The sequence below is a fragment of the Triticum urartu genome, chromosome 5 (assembly GCF_003073215.2).
Source record: "Triticum urartu cultivar G1812 chromosome 5, Tu2.1, whole genome shotgun sequence".
NCBI lineage: Eukaryota > Viridiplantae > Streptophyta > Magnoliopsida > Poales > Poaceae > Triticum > Triticum urartu.
The window spans coordinates 112,167,888-112,191,786 of NC_053026.1; the positions used below are offsets into that span (position 1 = coordinate 112,167,888).

Below are 23,899 nucleotides of genomic sequence, written 5' to 3' on the forward strand. Positions count from 1 at the left end.
GATAGTTTCTCTAGGATTTGCTTACTTGTTGGTCATCACTCGTTAGAGATGTTATTAGTGTGGTGTCATCTGCTCTAGGATTTGGTTAAATTTATGGATCATGTGCTCTAGGATTTGCTTAAATTTGTGGATCATGTGCTCTAGGATTTTCTTAAATTTGTGGATCATGTGCTATATGCTCTGTGTTGCTTAATTTGTGGATCATGTCAGTTTCGTCAGTTTTGTACACTTTCGGTTTCTTCAGTTTCGTCAGGCAACACCGACCGCAGAAGAAAAAAACGTAGTTCTAGGGCCCAAATTGAAACTAAGATCATGTTGGGTCGTCACATTGCGTTGAGTGTCGAAGGCCCACAAAGATAAAAGAGGCCTAGAAAATAGTGCACGTGTTGGCTCTGTTTTTTTCTTGATTATTGTCATGGTAAATCCATTTATTGCCATGCCGAACAAACATAGTGCATGATGGTAAATCGATTTATTGTTAGAAGTACAACTTTTGTCCCATGGCATTTTTGTACATAATTGCCATGGCGAACTTAAGAATAACTTTTCCCATGTCATTGTTAGTGTATATACCATGACAAATTCTTTATTGAACTTGCCCATGTCAAATTTATTTGTACATATCGTGGCAATTTCCTTCTGTATAAGGCCTACGACACAACACTTTGATTTTTGACATGCGGGTATTATAGCATAATTCTTACATAAAACATAGGGTGCCCTAAAATATTTTTTGCCGGTGAAATAATGTATTACTCGTCACGAAAGGTTCAAACAATCAAGGACAGCTAGCTCTGTCGCTACCAAAGGCCCCGACCCTATCCAAGCCATAGTTATGCCTTCTAAACGAGCAAACTTAGCTAAGCTATCACTAACTTTATTTTGGCCATGATTGATATGACTAATACAAGATTCATGAAGAGACATAAAGTATCTAATCTCCTTAATAAGTGATGCGTAGATAGATCTATCCACCTCTTTTGCCTGGATCAACTTCACTGCAACAAGAGAATCCATCTGGATCATAACTGGAAGAGATAATGACAAACCCTCCACACACGCACGTAGTTCAGCTTCGAGGGTAGCCAACGACATAACATAAAAATATATAACACGTTGTACATAAAAGATTTCACGGTACAACCAACGACAAAAAAGCCCTAACAGGCAAGACAAGCTTCACGAGACCGGCCAGGCCTTCACCACCATCTTCACTGAGCCTTCTCTTCAGTGCTCCTCCTCCATGCCGTCCTCGCCGAGGTAGTAGGGGAGGCTGTGCATCCCGTTGCGGGTGGGGAAGATGCTATCGAAGTCCGTGAAGATGGTGTAGTTGGTGAATGCGATGAACTCGCACCCACACCAAAACACCTTGCCGAGGAGGTAGTACGCATCGAATCTGTTGGTGAAGTGGGCGATGAGGCCTGACAGCAGAGAGTTGGCGTTTGGGCGCACTTCCTCCAGTCGGAACATCACCAGCGAGCCCGCCGGGAGGTAGGCATAGCCCGCACGGAGGAACCACTGGGCAAACTCCCTGGCACCCCTCCAGCGTAAGATCGCCCACACGTAGAGCGTCGTCTCCATGACGACGCCGGCGGGGTACCGCCTCTCCGGCTCGGTGGGTGGCACCTGGAAGGTGGGGCCGTAGTACTGCATCCTCGCCTCGCTTGGAGAGTGATCTGGATTTGGGTGAAGAAGAGAAGGAGGCGGCGCAAATGGATGTGTGCAGAATAGGTGGAGCATGGGGTGGTTTAAATAAGGGCACCGACCGCGCTCAACATTTGCTACGTTCAAACGAGTCGCGTCGATTGGTATGCCACTTTAATTGCCAACCCGTTTAAATTGCCACGCTAAATCGATGTGACACGCGTGCGACAAGAGAGAACCAGCGACAGCGACCATCGTTGCGTCCATGGCGGCTCGCGAGCAGGAAAGCGGCTCGGTCAACGCATCGTGGCGGTGCGCATCGGCACATGCAGGCTCGGTCGGCGCATGCAGGCTCAGTCAACGCGTCGTGCCGACGCGCATCGACACATGCAGGCAGGCTTGCCGGGTGCATGCATAGCAGGCTAGCTAGATACGCCGTGCATGCATAACAAGCTTCTGTCGTGGCGGCGCACGCATGGGTTTCATGCAAAGGCCGAACAATCCAACGAAACCATGGGCCAATGGTCGAACAGCGACACCGCCAAACACGGCCCCACTTGTCAGTTCCAACCCGCTCTCAGGTCCAACGGGCGACACAGTCCATCACGGCCCCACTCGTTAGAGTTAATGGTTAAGCCATTGACCAGACAGCATCGTCCGCTGTGACTAGTTCTGAGGGTTTCAGACAAGGAAGTGGGAGAAAATGAGCAAAAGTTAAGAGCGTGGGGATGAATGAGTACAGCTAAGGAACCAGGGGCACAGATGTAAAAATCCCTTGAATTTATATGAGTCTTTTGAGATTTATTTACTGCGTAATTTTATAGCTTTGTATTCCTCTCCGATCTATCCGTCTAGTTTGGCCAAGTTAGACTGATTTATCTTCAGCGGGATAGGTGCTTTGTGGTGGGTTCAATCTTGCCCTGTGACAAGAGGGGTAAAGGCACATATTTTATTGTTGCTACTAAGGATAAAATGATAGGCTTTGATCATATTGATTGGTCTTATTTTTTTTTTATATTATGTCATCTTGCTTAAAGCGTTACTCTGTTTGTCATGAACTTAATATTTTGAGATGCATGTTGGATAGTGGTCTTGGAGTGGGTTAATAGTAATAGATGCAGTTGAATTAACAGTCTACTTGTCACGGACGTAATGCCTATGTAATGGTTATGTCATGGATGATCATCATAACTATGCTCAACTTTATCAATTTCCCAACAGTAATTTGTTTACCCACCGTTATTATGCTTTCGAGAGAGATGCCACTAATGAACTTATGGCCCTCGGGTCTATTCTCCATCAATATTAAGAATCTTGCAATTACTTTGTTGGCTCTCTTATATTTTCCTTTTACTTTAATTTGCTTTGCCTATCACTATTAGATTTAATCTTGCAACTGGCAAGAACAAGGGGAGTGACAACCCTCTTGCCTTTGTTGGGTGCAAGCAATTGTTGTGTCTATGTGCGGGTATTGTTCATGTTGTTGGTGTGGTGCCTTCTACTGGTTCGATAAACCTTGGTTCTTAACTGATGAAAATACTATCTGCTACTATACTATTTCACCCTTCATCTTCGAGGAAATTGAACAACTCCATCGCGAGTAGCACAGACATAGCGTCAATTGATCGTGGGATGCCAGAACACGAGAATGAGAAAAAAGAACAAAATCTATAACAAGGAAGAACGGTATAGTGAGCATGTGTTGATCTCACGGGTTTATCGATATAACTTACGTCGGGTTTTGAAACGTATCATGAACAGAAGTAATGACATTGGCCTACAGTTCGCTCAAATATCACTCATGTAAATATAGGGTCAATACGGATGTCCATGGTTCCACTGTTGATCATTGAGCGAAAGGTTGCTTTCGTCCATGTCTATATTTTACCAAACCTGCAGCGTCACACGCTTAAGGAATTACGGTCTGTTGAGCTCTATAGGAATTAGGAATATGAGAAAATATTACTGAAAAGGTTTCAAGAATAAAAGAAATAATTTTGAGATAAACCGAAAGTGTTTTGAGGTTACATTAAGAGTTTCGGAGGATAACAGATAATGTTATGTAGGCAAGAAATGTTTCCGGAGACCTAATATAATAATAGAGGGCTCCGGTAATTACCTAGAACCCTTTGGAATTTATTTATTTTTTGATGGACCCTCTAGAATTTATTTAGGGGCTATGGGCTAATAGAAATGGCTAAGGTACTGTCCATGTTTGGCAGTCCCTTTCCAGCTTGGTACTGTTGATGGCAGTAGGGGGAGGGGGGTTAGACCTATAGGGGGGGGGGTGTTTCGGGGATGTGCACAGTAAGAAAGGTGAGATTATTGGAAGCAATTATTAACAATTGTTTCCCTACAAAACACGGTACTTCCATTGATAGAAAAATATGCTTCCGTTCATGGAAGCAAGTATTTCTTTTTCTTTTCCATGGAAGCAGTATCGTGATGCACGACACAATCTTATTTCATCAAAGCAAACATCACTAACCATGGAAGCTGATTCACCAATTGATGGAAACATAAATTACTACTACTCCCTCCTCTTTCAGTTTACAGGGCATGCGCATACCCCTAGATCCAATTTAATCAATCTAATACAAGTCATATATTACAGGGCATGCGTGCACAAAAATGAATAGAATCATTTGAAAGGTTTGGGCTCCCCCAAAAATCAAGTTCTTTGCTTGGCTAGCAATTCAAAATCGTGTTTGGACCGCCGACCGTTTGGCCAAGCGAGGTTGGGACAATTGCGGACTTTGCCCACTATGCAAGAGGGAGCAAAAATCTGTGGCTCACCTCTTCTACAAGTGCCGATACACGTTAAGGCTCTGGGAAATGCTGAAAGTATGGCTACGATTGGATACCATGGATATTACTACTTGGTCGGGGGAGCGATCGATCAAGGATTGGTGGACAAGGATGTCTAGCGCAACGAGGGTGCATAGAAAAGCTATGGCCTCCCTCATAATGCTTGTTAGCTGGACCATATGGAATGAGAGGAACGCGAGGATTTTCCGCAACAAGTTCAACCAACCCAACATTCTATTTATCAACATAGAGAGCGAGGCTAAACTTTGGATCACCACCGGGGCAAAAAATGTGGGTCTTTTGATGCCGGGAGAGTAATGACCATGATGTAATATTTTTCAATTTTTTTTCTCTTTCACAATGTGTTGCAAACTCTTGTCCGTTTCCTTTTTAATTAATGGATGAGGCAAAGTTTTTGCCTCCATTTCAAAAAAAAATATTACAAAAAATATACCAATATGAACTTCAAATGTTCTATTTTCAAAAAATATAATTTCTATGTTATATAGTTTATATTAGAGTGATTAAATTAACAACCAAGTATACATGTAGGACTTGTAAACTGAGACGGAGGTAGTACCTCCAGACGTTGGCGCAGTTTTCTACTGTTATTACTCTCCTTACTATCCAAAAACATTGAATTAGTTTCGTAAAATGTTGAATTAGTTTCGTAAATATCAGCAGTTATTAGCAAACCCCACGTAATCAGCTTTGTCGGTTTTTATAATTTTGAAAACTTCGGACGGAAGGTGCACAATTTTGAAAACTTCAGAGGAAGGTGCGCTGTGCGCAGGGGGCACCCTGCTTATCCAGCGGCCATATGCTGCTAGTCTGGTAGGAAAAAACTCTTTTGTTGGTACAGGCGACAGTTAACTGCATACCTATCAAAAGATTTGGTGAATGAAACCAGGAACTCACATTGAATAAAAGAAAAGGTAATATCGTACAAGGGCCTTCGTTGTAACCATATTGTACAAAAGAAGTCAATTATTCCTGACAAACCTATCTTCCAGTCAACGGAAACACAACATGACACCAACTTTCATGTACCGAATACCAACAAATAAGTAAAAAAACAACGCTTCTGTTCCCGTTAGCAAACACTACTAGCATTTTCGCGTCCCAGTACTTAATCAACTCCGTTAGTACAATTAAAGCATCACATCTCACCGAAGCAAGGGATGTCCTTCGGAAAAATTAACAATCACACGCTAAGGCCCAAAAGCCCTGAGAACAAAAAAAACATTACAACCTACTGATGACCCGGACCGACGACCGCCACACCACTGCCGAGAAACATTCAACCTGCTGGCCTCTGAACATGTTAGCCATGAGGGGGATGAGATCACACAAGCTGCCTGTACAGGCAGTAAACTAGAATGCTGAAATTTTTCATTTGCTTACCTGTTGTGAATGACTCGACATTCCTAAATCTCAACAATCATGGGGGCAAGGGAAGATCATTCTTCTCGGTAAGAATTAGGAGCTGGAGCCGGGGCTGGGGCTGGGGCAGGGGCAGGATTCCGCTTGACAAAGTGACCACCAGGCGGGCGGTGGCCCCTGTTGTGGCCGCGCTCCCTGTACACCGGTCCTGGAGCTGGAGGCCCTGCACTTTGTTCATCGGCACTTGGGTTCTGCTGGAAGTCTGAGGGTTTGTTGGAACCAACTGGCTGGTATTCAAGATGAGTGCTACCCCTCCGCCTTTCTGCATTTGCGCCATGGCTTGGCTGCCCAGCATCATAACCCCTTCCCCTGTGCGCGCTGCTTCCCCTGTGATACCTCCCGTTGTGCTGTCCCTGGCGACGGGTTGCATGATTAAGCTGCTGCTGTTCTGCATTTTCATGACTCTCGCCCTTCTGGTTCTCATCCACATTTGTCATGTCACCTTTACCTTGATTACTATCACGATTGCTGCTGTCTTGCAGAGTAGCACTGTCCACCTGACCTTCAGTGGTATTATTGCCCTGTGAGTTATTCTGGGAATGTGAAGATTTTGGTTTCCAGTGTGCTCTAGAGTGTCCTGCGCTGCTCTTCACCTCAGGTTTTGACATGTTTCTATGTTCAGAAGAGTTTGCATCCATTCCACGTGTTGACATGTGATTCACATCTTTCCTGCCATCTCTGTTCTCATTTGAGTAGTTACTTGCCTCGTTTTTTGGGCCCTTAACATGCTGCCTCCTTTGCCTGTTAGCTGCAGCATGTTCTTTTGCGGCACTGGCAGGTAACTCAACTGCTTCAGCTGGAGCCAAACTATTCCCGGCAGCATAATCTGCTTGCTTGTCAGGTTCAAGCTGCCAATGCTTGTCAGAAGGCCTCTGAACTTCGTGTGATTCTTGATAGCTGTCTGCTCGCTCAGAAGGTATTGGTACCACCGAAGATGAGTCATCTGTATTCCTTCTGCGCCAAGAAGAATGAGACTTCCCATGCCCTTTACTAGTTTTTCTGTCCTCCCATTTCTTGGGCTCTTTAGCAGCGGTTAACTTCTCATTATCATTACTCTTGTTCTCCACAGAGGATTTTTCTACAGGTAAATTTTGTTCCAAATTCTGCTGTTGAAGCTCTTTGGACAGTGGCTTAGGCACATATCTTTCCATTTCAGCTCTCTTAGTTCGTGTGACATTCTCCCCATCAGTGGTGCCCTTTCCAATTGGCTTAGGCCTGGCTGCTACTGCTGCATTAGCTTCCTCAGATGGTTCATTCCACCCTGATGGCTTAACTGGTGCCCAGACAACACTCTCATTCCCATGTGGCTTCTCGACAGGTCGGATAGCATGTTGAATCTTTTTTGATCCTTTTGATTGCTGAGGTTTTGGGCGGCTATTTGCAGTGCTCTGAGCTTCCTCTGGTAATTTCAGGCGCTCCTGGTTGAAAGATCCAAATGAAATACCACCCACAGTTATACTTCCAACAGTAAGCACGGTGTTTTCAGCAGGAAGTATAGAACTACTAATGATAACGCCAGCGGTTTTTATTTTTGGCACACTGGAGATGCTTGGTGTATTCTGCTGACCAAGAACCATGGGTGGATATTTGGAAGTAGCAGGAGCATCATCAATTTTTTTCTTATTTCTCGAGTTCCTGGCACTCTTCTTGCTGTGGGCTGGCGGATCATGTGATGTAACAACAGCAGTTGATGTGTCCAAAGAAACCTCAACAGCTTTCTTAACATTTTCTGTGTTTACTGTCACACTTGAATTCTCACCAGGAATTTTATCCTCTGAAACAGCATGCCTTTTTCTGTTGCCCTGCCTAGGCTTTGGAACACTGACATCATGTGACAGTGATATACTTTTATGTGCTATATGCTCCGTCATGTTGCTCTGTTTGTTCATGCCTGAGGTTGAAGTGTTATGACCAGAAGCATCTTTACCTGTACCCTCAGCATGTAGTAGAGTAGACATGGGCTGTGCAGGAACTGCAGTATCCTTGGGTTCATTCGGTGGCTGAAGAATACTAACATTATCCAATAAAGTAACATCATGTGATTCAGCAGTTGAAGACGCAGGTTCAGTAGTCCCATCAACTCCAGCCTTTTGCTCATTACACACGTTGTCATTTTCTGGTGGTGGATCACTGGAATCCTTCTGATGTACTGATGAACGCTTGTTCAGCTCCTCCAATTTTGCAAGAGCTTTTGCCTTTTGTCGCTTTGTCCGTTCTTCTTCCTCAGCTTGCAATTGTTTGGCACGCTGTACAGCCAACTCCCTCATTTTTACACGCTGAATAGGAAATGCAACAATCAAATACTAGTTTAGTAGGCAACAAGGTTATTAGAAGAATTGCACAGGTTATTAAGAAAGTAACTCAATGTAGTATAACTTCTTAATCTGCTGTGATATATGTATTGTAAACAGAGTATGTCTATTTAATACTCCCTCCGTCCTAAAATAAGTGTCTCAAGCTTAGTATAACTTTATACTAAAGTTAGTACAAAATTGAAACACTTATTTTGGGACAGAGGGAGTAACAATAAGACTGGTAAGCAGGCAGTAATGGCACAAAACCAAATGTGGCATTAAAGAATGCAAGGGTATAAAAAGATGGGAGCCTGCAAGAACAAGTCATGTGACATGCACAGCAGCATATGGTACAACATTTTGTGTTGTTTTATACTTCCTCTATAACCAAATACTCCCTCTGTTCCTAAATATTTGTCTTTCTAGATATTTCAACAAGTGACTACATACGGAGCAAAATGAGTGAATCTACACTCTAAAATATGTCTACATTCATCCATATGTCGTAGTCCATTTGAAATGTCTAGAAAGACAAATATTTAGGAACGGAGGGAGTATAAGACATTTTAGGTCATTAGTACCATTTATCGAGATTTGAAATTTTAGATAAAACCTGACCTCGCATCAATAATGAAAATATACACAAGTATGTTACGTTGTAACAAACAGCACCAATCCTTACTTAACAAAAGCTATTTAACGACAACATTTGTTAATAGAAATGGAAGTCCAAACAATACCTCATATACAAATATACAAGATACGGCAATATATTATGGACTAAAAGTGCCAGCAGCAAACCACAGCTGTTAGAAATGCACTTGATGAATATTAATTCATTAGTGCAGGGTATCAATGGCATGTTTGGTTGACCACCACAAATTGGTTGCAACCTTGCAGGCTTTCAAAAAGCATAAGTCCGTGACACATGTGCTGCAGAACCCAAGGCTAACAAATTGTGCCAATGAACCAAAATATCTACTAGTCACATTTGCACAACTAAAGTTTTGTGAAGTGCAGTAATGAACTATACACGCCCTAATACTTTTAATGGATATGTTTAGAGATATATTACTGGTGAGAGCTGAGGAAGTACCTCCATCCTAAAAACAGGTTGTTGTGAGGCACGTCCAGTCAAACTTTTGAAACAATATACATCTATAAATGTAAGTATATAGTTTGGCTACATGAAAATAATTTCATTGGATTTTCTTGCAGAAATATTTTCCAAACATACATAGTTAATTAATTCGGTTTTCTATTATATCACAAAATTCATAATCAAACTCTTCCACTGTAAAAAGTATTGTCAGAAGAAATCTGCAAACATACCTGAGATTCATAATCGGGTGAAGCTGGCATATCATCAGGTGGCAGCTGCGAAACATGCTCCAGAGGCTGGTCATGCTGACTATTCCTCACTTGAACTACTGGCAAAGATTCAGTTGCATAAATTTCTCCCCGCCCATGTCCTGTAGTATTGTTGGGAAGCATGTCTTTAGCAGGACCATGGTGGCTATTTCTTGAAGAATCAACCCGCCTATGTGTGCGATCATGAGTTGATACACCCAGCTTTCCAGACTTGCTGGCTTCAGCAAAATGTGAGTGTAGCGGTCCAACAACCCCGCCATCATTAGGTCCCTTCTGCAGTTTCTGTACCACAGGAGAACGAGGAGAAACACATCCTGCCTGACCAGAAGCAGAAGCAAAAGCAGTGATAGCAGGAGTACATGGAACATCTTTTATCACCCGATCTGCTTTTGAATCAGCATTTTTTAGCTGCTTCTCTTTGATTTCCTTGTTTGAAAATGCTTCTGCAACATTACGTGCATCAACATTTCTAGCTTTGTTGTTCAAACTCCCTATTTTCTCTATCAAAGCTGCATTCTTCTTAATGATAGGTTGCTGATCAAGCGGAAGATTATCCTCCTTCAACTTTTTCAGGTGGGCACCATCATCAGTTTCCCTGGGATGGGAATGTGCATTTTCCAAAACAGACGAATGGCTTGTACGATTAGGACCTCTGTTATCATGCACTGACTTCATAAGCACCATGTTCCTTTCACTAGGGGTATTCCTTGTATCTGCCTTTGTGTTTACATCGTTTCGATTTCCATCTGGATGTGGAAGAAGTGGTGGTGCAGGCTGACTCTTCCTTTCAACTTCACCAGGACCCACTAAACGATCAGGGTTATCATGCAAAATCCTAGTTTGTCCTCGACAGATCAACTGTACTCTATCAGATTCGGAGAGCTCCTTGGGACTTGCTTCGTGTTTGACTGCTCTGCTCGGAGAATGTCCAGGCTGGAATTTCTCATTCTGATTGGGAAATTGATTCAATATTCCTGGTTGATGAGGGCCTCCAAGGAATGGTGAATCTCTTACATTGGCATTATTGAAATTTGGCCGTTGAGGAGCATAATATCCATCATAAGGGATTGGGCCCTGGTAAACTGGCCTGACTGGAATAACAGGCTGATTCATAACATACGAATTAGGAGTCATAGAATGATATGCATCGGCATTTTTCGAGTGATATCCACCATGCCCTGAGCCCTGCCTTGCTGCTGCTTCTGAGTTGGGTGGGAACTGACCATAATAAGGGAATGGTTCCACAGGGAAATTGCTAGAGGGACCAACTGGTCTGTATGGGCCACCTGGTCCTCTATGCCACATTCCCTCAGGTGGGTGGCCAGGAGGTGCACGCCATGAATCAAACTGCGGAGGGGGCATACAGTAGTTAGGAGGGTATGGCTGTGGCTGCTGAGCATCATTTGGAGGACCTGTGGCAGGAAAGGGAGCACTTCCATCATGTGCCTGCTGATCTGTCTTCATGATATCTGCTGGTTGATTATTAGGTGGTCGAACTACTTCGCCAGATCCTAAAACACAGAAACGGTATCCCATTAAGTGGTCAGACCATAATAAATATATACATGCAACAGCAAGACGGTAAGGACATTAGCAAGTATAAAACGGTGAAATTAAATACCAGCAGGCAGGCTCTTCCCCGTATCATTTTGGGTTCCATCTTTGCCAGAACTAGAAGTTGGGCGCCCTTTTGAACTATGACCTAGAATAAAAGGCTGAACTGTTAGGAGAAATTATCTCGTATATCAACTGAATATACGTCATTTGAATTTGAAATCAGATCAGTCAGAACAAAGAACTGAGATTTGCGGAAATAAATCTAGCAGATATGGCATATATCAGCATACCATATGATCAATACAATCAAGAATTCCAAATATTCAGTAAGAAGTCGTGGCCTATAACAAAAAATATATATAATACATTTTGCATGCAGATTACCTCGTTGACTGTTTGATTCAGAGATTTTCTCAGAACCAAGTGTTGGGAAATCACCGGTACTTAGAGTAAACGCATGCCCATGTGAAGATCCCTACATAGTTAAGAACAAACATATTATTAAGTAGGCTCCGATTGCTGACGCCCAAGCCATATAAAGTAAGTATTGTGAATTACCAATCTGTCAACAGTCCTTATCGATACATTCATATTATCTGAGGGGTTATCTGCAAACCGAGAAAGCTGTGAGCTTCCTGGTCTTGTCTCTGCACTTCGAGGACGATTTGTGACCACTGGTACATTTTGTGATGGTAATGTGCCAGAAGCTGAGGACGGCCGAGAATTTGGACCCCAAGCATTAGGAGAGTCAAGAGATTCACTTCCAGCTGTTGAGGGCCTTGAACCTCCACCGGAAGAGGGGCGGCCATTGAATTGGCTTGGTGCACCAGAATTTCCATCCTTCTTGGGAGATAGAAGTGACGAGGAATTCCATGCATTTGGTGTTGTAGGTCCTGGTTTGCTGCCCCATGTGAGGGTGCCCCTAAAATCAAAATGATAACCTCATCACTAGAAATTGTTGAAAACTATTGAGAACTCTGAATGAGTAGCATCAGATCACGAAAAGAATGGATAAAAAAAGTGTGGTATAACAATGAGTGTGGGAACTCACTTTGGAACGATTTCCACATTGGGGTCAAGACCTTGATTTTCCAACCTTCATGAGAACTACTAAATCAGTTCACATAGAAGTATACAAAGATAAGATTTCGCTTACAATGTCCAATACAAAAACTGTTACCTCTGACTTGGCAAATTAATGGGCTTTGGGATTTTTCCAAGAACAGTCATGCCAGATTTCCTTGTAGGAGCAGCCCATCTGCAGAAAGCAGTACAGAATAATAAAGTACACACATAGTACATCAGCAGCAGTGCTATAACTAAGCAACAATTATTAAGCGCGTTAACCTGATTATGTGGGCATAGTCTTAAAAAACATATTGCATATCAATATAAATATTGAGTCTCAGAAGGATAAATGAATGGAGCTTAATCATCCATCTATAGGAAGAGAACTACAAATATTCTATCAAATGGCATTGCAAATCAGTACATAAAGCATTTAACAAATTTAATACACAGAAATAATTAGGACTCCACTACAAATCTGACGTCAAATTGTTTTTTTAGGCAAATCAAACATTTTTCATAGCAAATTATGTTCTCCGAGGATGGCAAGTTTAGTTGGCGAGTATGGCAAATCCGCCTCAGTTCATTTTTTTGTCAGAAATTGCAGGGCTTGCAAACTAAATTTGCCGTTATCACACCAATGTAAATTGACATGAAAAACGTCAGATTTGCCATCGGATTTTTAGTGTTTCCGAATGATTATGGCTGAGAGATGGAAGTGTGCAGAGTTATGCCAAATGCTCCTTGACAGTATGCTATCGAAAGGATTCAAAACTTTTTGTTCAAATACCACTTAACCAATAAAACACGGGCTTACAAATAGGAAGGTAAAAACGGCCCAAAAAAGGCTCGGGCACTCCTGTCTGCTGATGGGCCAAGATGAAACGTGATATGAGCCTGGACTTGCATCTTGTATTCTTGATAAAAAATTTGTTCAATACACTAAATACATACTCTGCCGAATCATTCATCAAGGTTCACTGACTGAATTAACAAAAACCTGAGCAGTCTGCCCTTGGACAAAAGACAGTTCTTTAAGAGAAAGCAGATAACTGACTTTCTGCCGTTAAAAGGATTTGATAAATACACTGAGAGGAAACGAAGCATATCAGCTATAAATAAATATCTGCTTGGTTGAAAGAAGAGCACGGGCTCATCTGCGACCATCTGGTGCCATGACGCTGCCGCGCAGATACCATACCACACAACTGGATTGCTTAACCGTCGAACAGCATAGAATTGAACCAGACAACCTAGAAATGCACTCTGCCTGTCATGCTTCCGATCCGGAAACTAGCATTCGAACGACACCAAAGCTAAATACTACCACCCGCCAAGCACTACTACAAATCGATGATTAGAAGAAAAAAACTGATATTTGCAATTTTAAAACAAAAATAGCAAGCGTCGCCAGAATCACCACGCGCAACAATGCAAAGGCCCTGCGCATCCAGTCGCGGACGAAATTCAAAACGACGAGGGAGAGGAAATCGCGTCGCGCGCGCGAGGGGGATAGGCATCTCGCACCTCTTGTCTGTGGTGAGCAGGCTCGAGGCCATGGCCCCTCCCCGCGAGCTTGCGCCCCTCGCCGGGGGTCCGAATCGAGCGTCGCCGATCGCCGGGACGTGAGCCTGGCGCGTCCAGGCCAGGGAGATCGGGATCTCTCGGACGGCCTCGGAGGGGCCGCGAGGAGCGAAACCCTAGAGACGGACGGACGCCGCGATCGGCCCGGATCGGCGACGGCTGCGGCGGAAGAGGCGGGAGGCAGGCGTGGAGAATCCGCGGGAACCCTCGCGGCCGGGCCCTGCCGTCCGGCGAGCGGCGGCGGCGGGGGAGGGCGACGGAGATTGACGGGTGGGCCCCGCGCGTCAGATGGGAGGAGGGAAGGGGACGGAGGAGAGAGAGAGAAGAGAAGGTTGGAGAGGCGTTCGTGAGAGCGGTATAAAGGGGAGGCGGAGGGGACGCGTGGCGGTGCGGGGGATGGGTGGGCTCGTGCGGGTGCCCGGGGACGCGTGGAGTCGTACGAGTGGTGGGCTCTGACGGGATGCTGCGCCCGTCCGGCGCAGGGAATCCCAGCGGGGAGTTGCGTGCTTGGATTTGGGTGGCCAGGTCGGGCGCCGCGACGTCGACGTTTCGTGCGAGCCAAGATTGCCACAAGTGTACACGGTTCGTCACCGGATGACCCTACGCGTGGTCGATGCCCTTTTTTTTTCTTTTGTCCTCCCTCGTGATCAGTGGTGTATCACTAATTGGGGCCGCCATTGCGAGCCTCGTGAGAGCCCTTCTTTGCGTTGTAATGTTGGTTGTGTGCATTAATCTTGTTTTGTGTTGCTGATATGTTGGCTTTGTTTATTGATAAATGATTTGCTTGTGTCTTGTTTTGACTTGGCTGAATGCACCTGATATAAACCTGCAAAATGTGGAGAGAAAAAACTTGTCAACAAGAAAATATGTGAACTCAACCTATTTGAGACATGTCCCTAGACTGGACAGGGAGCATTGCCTCACCCAAGCATGCGAGACAATGAATTCAAGGTTATGGTTGGCGCAGCTAGCTGCAAATAAACTAAATGTAGCTTTGCAATACTTTATCTCTTCTGATTTAAACACAAGTTTCTCGGGAAAAAATATTTAAACACAAGTTACTAAGTTTTAAGATTATAAAGTATGATATGCACCACATAGACATCATGATATGAAATATAAAGAAAACATGTTAATTCCTTATTTGTTCATTTTTGCAGTCTTCTCTAGTTTCACCGACAAAGACACAACGTTGCCAAGAGAATCCTACAAGTTTGGTTATTTCGTTCCTGAAACAGGGAGCATATGGTAGTTTCAGACATAAACAACATTAGGGCAACAATACTTTTACACATCACAACAAATATCTAAACAAAATTTCAGCCAATAGAAAAAAAAGTATCTGCTGCGAACACAAATAATTCCAAGTACATTTGTTGAAATTATATCTAGACAAAATCTAGCGATATGAACTAAGTGCGTCACAAAATAAAGTAGAGTATCTGCCAACATTTGTAGTATTAGTCATCACTATGAAGTAAAAGTAGCACAAAAGCTCACTGCTGATGCGCACGCATCAATGAAATGTGAATATGCTCTTCTTATGCATGATCTAGTCTCTTTCACATGAAAGCTACAATGAAATCTGGAGGGAGGGGGCGAAGAAGGGGAACGGTGAGAGAGATGACCTGTATTGGGAGACTAATGTAGTGCAAGCAGTCATAGCAGGGCATGGAGAGCACTCCCAGCTCCTACAATCATTACTCGGAGTAATCCAAACTCCAAAAGGTTGTTCTTAGAATAATCAAAAACCCTACAAAACAATACATAAATTATTTGCTTCAAGATATGAATATGTACACTTTGAGAAGAATTCAAAATTACCATATAAAATCTTGCAGTTCTTCCTACTCTACTAAGCATGTAAAATCGGTGATATTATTTGAAGTATTTAGATGTAGTATTGCATCTCCTACTTACTCGAAGCATCGATGCCAGCTCCTACTTGTTGTTGATGTTTGATCGATCGGCATCGTACATCTGAAAATAGTAGTGTTTTATTACGTTTTCGGTCAGAGTTAGGTATCTCTCTGAATTAGACATCCATATGCATTGCACTCCCACTGCAATTGGTAAGATCATTGCAAGAACCATCTCATGCATAATGCATTTGTCAAGTTTACCTAAAAGTAGAGCCCACGGCATCATCGCCCTGTGAGTTCCCCGGGCTGGACAGCCTGCAAAGGATCTCCCTCATGTCAACGGTTCCATCACGGTTGTTGTCGAACAAAACACGAGGATCTGTGGTAATAGGTTGTAATAATAATATCTTATATTATGGAACGGAGAGTAGCAAATAAGTGTTGCCTGATTAATTTAATGACCCCAATATCATCAGCAAGCTCTCGTCATCTTCCTTAGCATTTTCAACACTTCTTAGCAAATGATATCACATGAATGGCTTCTAACAATACAGGATAGTTAGTTGGTGAATGCAGTCACTAACGCAAAGCTTGTCTATGCACTAACTATAGTAATAAGCATAATATATCTTTTCATGCATCGGGCCCTCCTTCCAAGAAGTACATAGTGTCAGCACAACCATTGTAACTTAAGCTGCTTAGAACACTAGCAGTGAGAAATATCAACGCAGCCATATAATGAGGTTATTCAATAAACTGACATTTTAAGGAATTTTTGAAAGTGAAATGACTATCATCTCATAATTATGCACCGGCAAGTTAAATTTCATGAACTATACTACAAGTCTAACCATGGTAGGCAGCACCACGTCAATGTCAGTAAAACCAGCTTGAACAAAACAAAAGCATATTGGCACTACATAAACTCCAAAACTTATCATACAAATCTTACAACTTACGAACATATACGAATGATTACTTTAAGGGTTTAAGTTTATAACCTATGTGATTGGTGTATCGAGAACTCTATCAGGACCATACTTGTCTAGGAAACCCATTGTTATCTGCAAATAACACAAACGATATAAATGATAATTGTACTCACACAATTTTTCGGTTTGCCATGGGGTGATAGAGAAAGCACAAGTCTTGAAAAGAATATACTCACCTTATACATACCTTGGTTACTCACCAACCTACCACAGAAATGGCATCCTTTTAGAGGGTGCAAATAAAGGAAGGAAAAATATATTACTTGTTTCCCTCCTCCAACCAGTTGCCCCCCTTCATTTAATTTCTGTCATGAGATCAAATTGTGACCATAATAATAGATGATCGTGTGATATATATGTTGTAAGACCTGAAAACATGTTCTCAAATTTGATGAGAGAGAGAGACCTGGGATCATCTAATCGAGCATTTTATCTACCTTTAGACGACAACGACGGAAGGAACATGTATGGCGGCACTGTCGGCGACATCAATGTAATGATTTAAAAATATATGCACTTCATATACTACAAGAGAAAAAGGAAAACCTGAATGACCCTATTGCTATTGGCTACTTGATTTCATATACTGAACAAGTGTAGGTTTTAACAGAAATAGTGTGAAGAAACAACATTATGTATCATGGATCGCATGCAAGGTATAGCTATCATCTCATAAGCATAGTGTAAATGAAACTCACGCAAAAAAAATATCCAGAAACTAATAGATGCAAAACAAGCAAAATGTCGAGGGGAAAACCCATGGACATCCTCTGTAGTTTGGCTTTAGACTGTATTGCGAATTTCCTCCTAAAGTCCACATAGCTTTGATAGAAATCCTTCTTTTGTTAACTTATAGTTACTGCTTGCATGGTTCTTTGCTATAGCACGTTCATAAGACCAAAAATATATACCATTTAAACCAATCCAGGGTATTGTTGTACGATGCTTCACAAAGTTTCCTTTCATAAATTAAAAACAAGATACTTCAAATGTAATAAAGCATACTGTATTGAAATCAGTGTGTAGAAACAATATGGCATATGGCTAACAAAGAATAGAAAATTCATTGTCGCAAAAAATGACAAGGGGCCCTCTAGATAGGGCACTGGTGAAGAATCCACTTTATTTAGCAGAGATTTCTGAAACTTGCGAGATATACCTAGCCAGATTTGTTACTATCTCATCTGAACTCTCAAAAAATTATTATTTCAAAATTCAGTTTGGTCATATGAGGCAACCATTTCCCTGTCCATTCTTTGCTTCAGCCTAGAACTCTATCATTCTTGCTACACCAAATAATCCTACACAAAAAGAACCAGTATATTACCAACCAACAAGAAGGCCCAACAGAAGTGATCCAATTCGTGCACAGAACATCAGAATTTAAGAAAATTGCAACATATTGATATAATACAGTAATACATCTCTAGTAGCTAGTTAAGGATGTCAACGGAAAAATTATTCAGCGAACCTCTACAGCTGCCTGGTTGAATTATTATTAAACACCTTGTAGCCATAGAAAAAGTATAATCTCCAAAAAGAAAGATGGAGATTTTGTCCATATCACCACAAAATCATAAATTGAACGGAAAACATAATGGGAAATGGTTGACCTGAAAGGAGGAAGCTTCATGATACCTATCTGCTCATCTTCAGGAAGGATGAGTTGCGGACAGACGGGCATGGTGCCGACCTGGGCGAATTCAGCCAGCGGCGGTGACCTACTATGTGGGCAAGTTCAACGATGAGAGGATCCGGGCATTGGGGACAACCTCCTCTAGGCGCGGTTGCCCCCCTCACCTCCAAACGCAACTTGACCGGAGGCACGGGCGGGCTAGCCCTCTTCTGCGACGAGGCCGGCATCGGCGAGGGAACGTGATGGCGTGGGCAGTGGAGATGCCTCCCCCGCGCGTGGAGCTCGTTGGGTGACATCGCTGAAGAGGCCGCCGCCACAACCACCCCGAGCCCCTGTGCCAGACACCGATCTGGTCGAGGATAGTGCTTGTCCTGCGGTCGCCGCCTCTCACGCTTGTTGTTGTACTCCTGGTGGCTCTCTAGATCTGGCGACGCTGAGGGAGATAAACAAGCAGAGGAGGTGGTTGTGTGTGTGAGGACATGTGCGTGGGGGAAATGGGTCAGGGTGGGCATGGGGCATCACCCAATTCACGTGATTTCTCTCCCTCTCTCTCTCCCTCTCTCTCCATCACTATTCCTATCCGACGTGGACAACGTGAGAGATCACCCCTTAGTTCTCACTTGATGGGTTTGATGTCACTTGTTTGTCTATTCTTTTTTTGAATTGTTCTATGTCTCTTTTTATAATAATAGCGAAAATGCATTCATGAGACAAAAAGATACAAGTTTTTATTTGGTTGAAATTATTACACTAATAGGTATGAGATAAAAACGGTGAAATTGTCGCACGCTTGTAAGGATGGAGGGTTGGGAAAGCTCAACATTGATGCATCGTTGTTCATAGACTCAGGAAAAGAGAGTTGGGTGTTGTTGTCCTCACTTGTCGGGGCAAAGTATTGTTATTTCCTCCATCCAAATTTGTCGAGCATATAACCAAAGTGAGAATTTCCAAGTATGTAAGACACTAGGAAATCAATTAGCGATTGAAACAATGTGCTTTCACATTTTCCTCCCTTTCCTCCCGAGCTTTCCTACACCTATGCATAAGAGCAAGTATATAATAGGATGGCGTAGGTAGACTATAAGAGATGTCACATTAATTTTTGCCTAGTTGGAGGAGAGAGAAGATAAGCGGGTTGTAGAAGTACAACCGGCTGTAGCACAGGGTCCAACTCCCCTTTTGATAGAAATAGGTGGGCCACATATTAATGATATAAGTGGGCTATTATGTTAACTATAGGTGAGATGGCAACTTCATATAGCCGATTGTTGGCTATTCTATTTACCTGATCATTGTGAGCTGACCAAAGTTAAAGGCTAGGATTAAATTTAAGGGGCAAGCCCACGAGTGAAATCCATGGGCGGGGAAATTAAAAGAGGACATGTTATTTCCCATGTACGTTACATTGTGGAAATTACACAGGTCTGGCATTATTGCTCCCCTCCCCCACGTAAGTCTCTTATTACCCTCGAGGTCTACTCTCGTGATTTTCACTCGCACTTTTCGTTTCCCAAAGGATTTCCATCACAAATTTGGTACCTAATGGTGGAAGAAACATTCGCGCTAACATTTCGGTACCAAATCTATCATGCTTTCTACCTGATCCACATTGACATCAGAAGACTTGGATGAGCTCTAATGCCCAACAAATCTAGATGGAGAGAGTAACATCTTGTAGATACATGCTAACATGAGGCAATGTTGAAGAGGCCAACAAGTTGTATGCCTTGAAGGAATTAGGACGGTGTGAGAAATATGACGACATGTTTGCGGGACTTATGTACTATAACAAAATTCTCGTTGCTCTTTGCTCAAAGGTATGTCTACTGAGATATGAAGGAAAACTTGAAGTTACCCATGCTTGTCTTATTGTCAAGGTAGTAGGAACTTGCAATATAGTTGTTGATGACTTAGCAGAATTGGCCATAATAAATGCTCATTTTGATGTGTGGTGATTTAACGATTCATTTGTGCATTAAGAAGATCCATATTAATGTTTTATTGACAAATTTTAATAAATCTCTAATTTACTAGTCATGATTATCACCTTGGGAAAACAAATAGAGCATTAGACTAGGTGATCTTCGACAATCCATGTTGATTGTTATTAAATTGGTGATATGGAGGATTTACATTGGTGTGAAATGAATAAGAAAAGAAAAGATATTGTGGGCTCACTATAGGGGTGCTTGGTTAGGTTTAACTTCTGGCTTTTGGTTTTGGAAAAATTTTGTTTCTGCTACTCTAGCTTTTGCCAATTTTCCTTATACCACTAGTTTTTGACATTCACTTTTGTCACTCTTAGCTTTTGACAGTGTATCACAATTGCCATTGCAGATATTATTGGTCCCCTCTCGGTGTTACGGTATCCATCATCATCTGGCTAAACACTGTGTGATTTGATCACAAGGATACTGGAACACGGGGATTAGAAAAGAGAACAAAACCGGTAGCAAAGAAACTGGCATGGTGAAAATTTGTTGATCCACGGGGATGCCAATAAATCTCACAATGGGTATTTGTAAAATACCGCGAAGCAACAGGAACAACACACGCTAATTAAAGGTTCACGTAAATATTCATTCGTGTGGGTATAGGGGTCAATATGGATGTCCATGGTTCCGTTATTGATCATTAATCGCAAGGTGTTCTAGTCATGTATATACTTCACCGAACCTGCAGGGTCATCTATCTGATGAGTACTATAGAAGGAGTGTGAGAGAAAGTCATCAAAAAAGTTTCAAAGACACCAAAAATGTTGGAGAGAAAACCGGAAGTGTTTCGGAGAAACCGGAATTTTTGGAGTAAACCATTATGCAGAAATATTATGGATGACATCTGGAACGTTTGGAGGGTGCCAAAAAAGTTATGGCTCCTCCCGAAATTTTTCGGAGGGGACGCTCGCGCAAAAACACAATGTTCCCGGAAGGGGGACAAGATCCCCTTTTCATGGGGAGCTATTTTTGAGTGGGCCCTATCGGAGCTAAATTTGGAAGATATCGAATACGGGGTCCCGAGCTGTTGGCCTCGACTAGATGGTAGCAGGAAGTAGAGAGACACTATGTTTACCCAGGTTCGGGCCCTCTCGAAGAGGTAAAGCCCCACGTCCTGCTTGTATTGTATTGATTGTGGAGGGTGTACATAGTACATGTTGATCTACCTTGAGATCGTATGAATGAGTCTAAAAGTCTTGCCTCTAGGGACTAAACCCCTCGGCTTTATATAGGGACCAGGGGGTACCTAGGTTAACATGGTCAGTTGCATCTAGAGATAAACATGCCAAATATTTGAATATGCCTTGAAGTGTGCACCAAGTCTTTGGAAGATTCCATCTTGAGTATGCCAAGGGCCATGGTAAACATGGGTGGGTCCTTGACCCAGCACATGAATGTAGGCCGACATGGTGAGCATCCCCTAATCCAAGACACTGTCAGTAGTCCTAGAACTGGTCTTCAAGACGAGGATGTTGAAGCATTCCTTGCGACAGCTTCATCTTCTGGTCTTCGGCTTCGTAGGCGAGTTCGATCTTCCAAATTGGATTCATGTGCGAGGACGCCTTGGATTCCGAGGTCTCTGTAAGTCATTTCAAGTTTATTTTTGACATCTTATTTTATTTCTCCCATGTGTAGACCCGAGGATAAACGTCTTCTAGGTAATGTTGGGGAGTGTTGCATCGAAAACAAAAAAAATCTACGCCCATGCAATATCTATCCATGGAGATGCATAGCAACAAGAGGGGAGAGTGTGTCTACGTACCCTCGTATACCGTAAGCGTAAGCGTCTGATAACGCAGTTGATGTAGTCAAACTTCTTCATGATCCAACCAATCGAGTACCGAACATACGACACCTCCGCATTTAGCACACGTTCAGCTCGGTGACGTCCTCGCCTTCTTGATCCAGCAAGACGGCGAAGGAGTGGATGAGTTCCGGTAGCATGGCAGCGTGGTGATGTTGGTGGTGATGCTATCTGCGTAGGGCTTCGCCTAAGCACTACGGAAATATGACCGAGGGACAAAACTATGGAGGGGGGCACCGCACACGGCTAAGAGATTGTCATGGTTATGTGTGGCGCCCCCCTCCCACATATATATAGGTGGGGGAGAATGGAGCAGCCAGGAGGCGCCCCAAGTAGGGCTGAATCCTACTTGGGCTCCTACCCTGGCCGCTCCCCTTGCCATATATGTCGGAGGGGGAAAGGAAAGGGGGGGAGGGAAGGAAGGGGAAGGTCGAGTCCCCTTCCTTCCTTTCTCCTATAGACGGCTACCATAGGGGGTGCGCCAGCCCCTTGTGGGCTGGTGTGCTCTCCTCTATTGGCCCAATAGGCCCAGTATCCTCCCAGGGCTTCCCGGAACCCCTTCCAGTGATCCGATGACTACCCGATACCTCCCGAAACACTTTCGGTGTCCAAATAGTATCATCCTCATATATCAATATTTATCTCCGAACCATTCCAGAGCTCCTCATCATGTCCGTGATCTCATCCGGGACTCCGAACAACATTCGATCACCAATACCATATAACTCATATAACACTATATCGTCAACGAATGTTAAGCGTGTGAACCCTATGGGTTCGAGAACTATGTAGACATGACCGAGACACCTCTCCGGTTAATAACCAATAGCGGAACCTGGATGCCCATATTGGTTCCTACATATTCTACAAAGATCTTTATCGGTCGAACCATTATGACAACATACGTAATTCCCTTTGTCTGTCGATATGTTACTTGCCCAAGGTTCGATCGTCGGTATCTTCATACCTAGTTCAGTCTCATTACCGGCAAGTCTCTTTACTCGTTCTGCAATACATCATCTCATAACATTTGCTTGTAAGCTTATTATGATGTGTATTACTGAGAGGGCCCAGAGATACCTCTCTGATACTCAGAGTGATAAATCCCAATCTCGATCCATGCCAACTCAAAAAACACCTTCGGAGATACTTGTAGAGCATCTTTATGATCACCCAATTATGTTATGACGTTTGATAGCACACAAGGTATTCCTCTGGTATCCGGGAGTTGCATGATCTCATGGTCGAAGGAACATGTATTTGACATTCAAGAAAGCAGTAGCAATAAACTGAACGATCATATGCTAAGCTAATGGATGGGTCTTGTCCATCATATCATTATCGTAATGATGTGATCCCATTATCAAATGACAACACATGTCTATGGTTAGGAAACCTTAACCATCTTTGATCAATGAGCTAGTCTAGTAGAGGGTTACTAGGGACACAATATTTGTTTATGTATTCACACATGTATTTAAGTTTCTGATCAATACAATTCTAGCATGAATAATAAACCTTTATCATGAATAAGGAAATATAAAATAACAACTTTATTATTGCCTCTAGGGCATATTTCCTTCAGTATCCCACTTGCATTAGAGTTAATAATCTAGATTACAATGTAATGAATCTAACACCCATGGAGTCTTGGTGCCGATTATGTTTTGCTCGCGGAAGAGGCTTAGTCACTGGGTCTGCTACATTTAGATCCATATGTATTTTGCAAATCTCTATGTCCCCATCCTTGACCTTTTCACGAATGGAGTTGAAGCGCCTCTTGATGTGTTTGGTTCTCTTGTGAAACCTGGATTCCTTTGCCAAGGCAATTGTTCCAGTGTT

At 42.9% G+C, this 23,899-nt stretch overlaps 1 protein-coding gene across 3 annotated transcripts; it reads right to left on the reverse strand.

Moving 5' to 3' along the window:
- Positions 1-5,393: 5,393 nt before the first annotated feature.
- Positions 5,394-14,110, reverse strand: LOC125508109 (protein MODIFIER OF SNC1 1). Of its 3 annotated transcripts, none has more exons than XM_048672696.1 (9): positions 13,713-14,110; positions 12,298-12,375; positions 12,169-12,213; positions 11,676-12,039; positions 11,502-11,592; positions 11,182-11,262; positions 9,522-11,071; positions 5,857-8,171; positions 5,394-5,757 (listed from the first exon to the last, which is right to left on the reverse strand). In XM_048672696.1, the coding sequence occupies exons 1-8, from the start codon at positions 13,742-13,744 to the stop codon at positions 5,913-5,915; spliced, it is 4,500 nt and encodes a 1,499-aa protein (XP_048528653.1). In that variant the 5' UTR covers positions 13,745-14,110; the 3' UTR covers positions 5,394-5,757; positions 5,857-5,912. The 3 variants fall into 3 exon arrangements, with proteins under 3 accessions (XP_048528653.1, XP_048528655.1, XP_048528656.1); XM_048672698.1 differs by having other exon boundaries at positions 5,394-5,760; XM_048672699.1 differs by having other exon boundaries at positions 5,394-5,767.
- Positions 14,111-23,899: the final 9,789 nt, after the last annotated feature.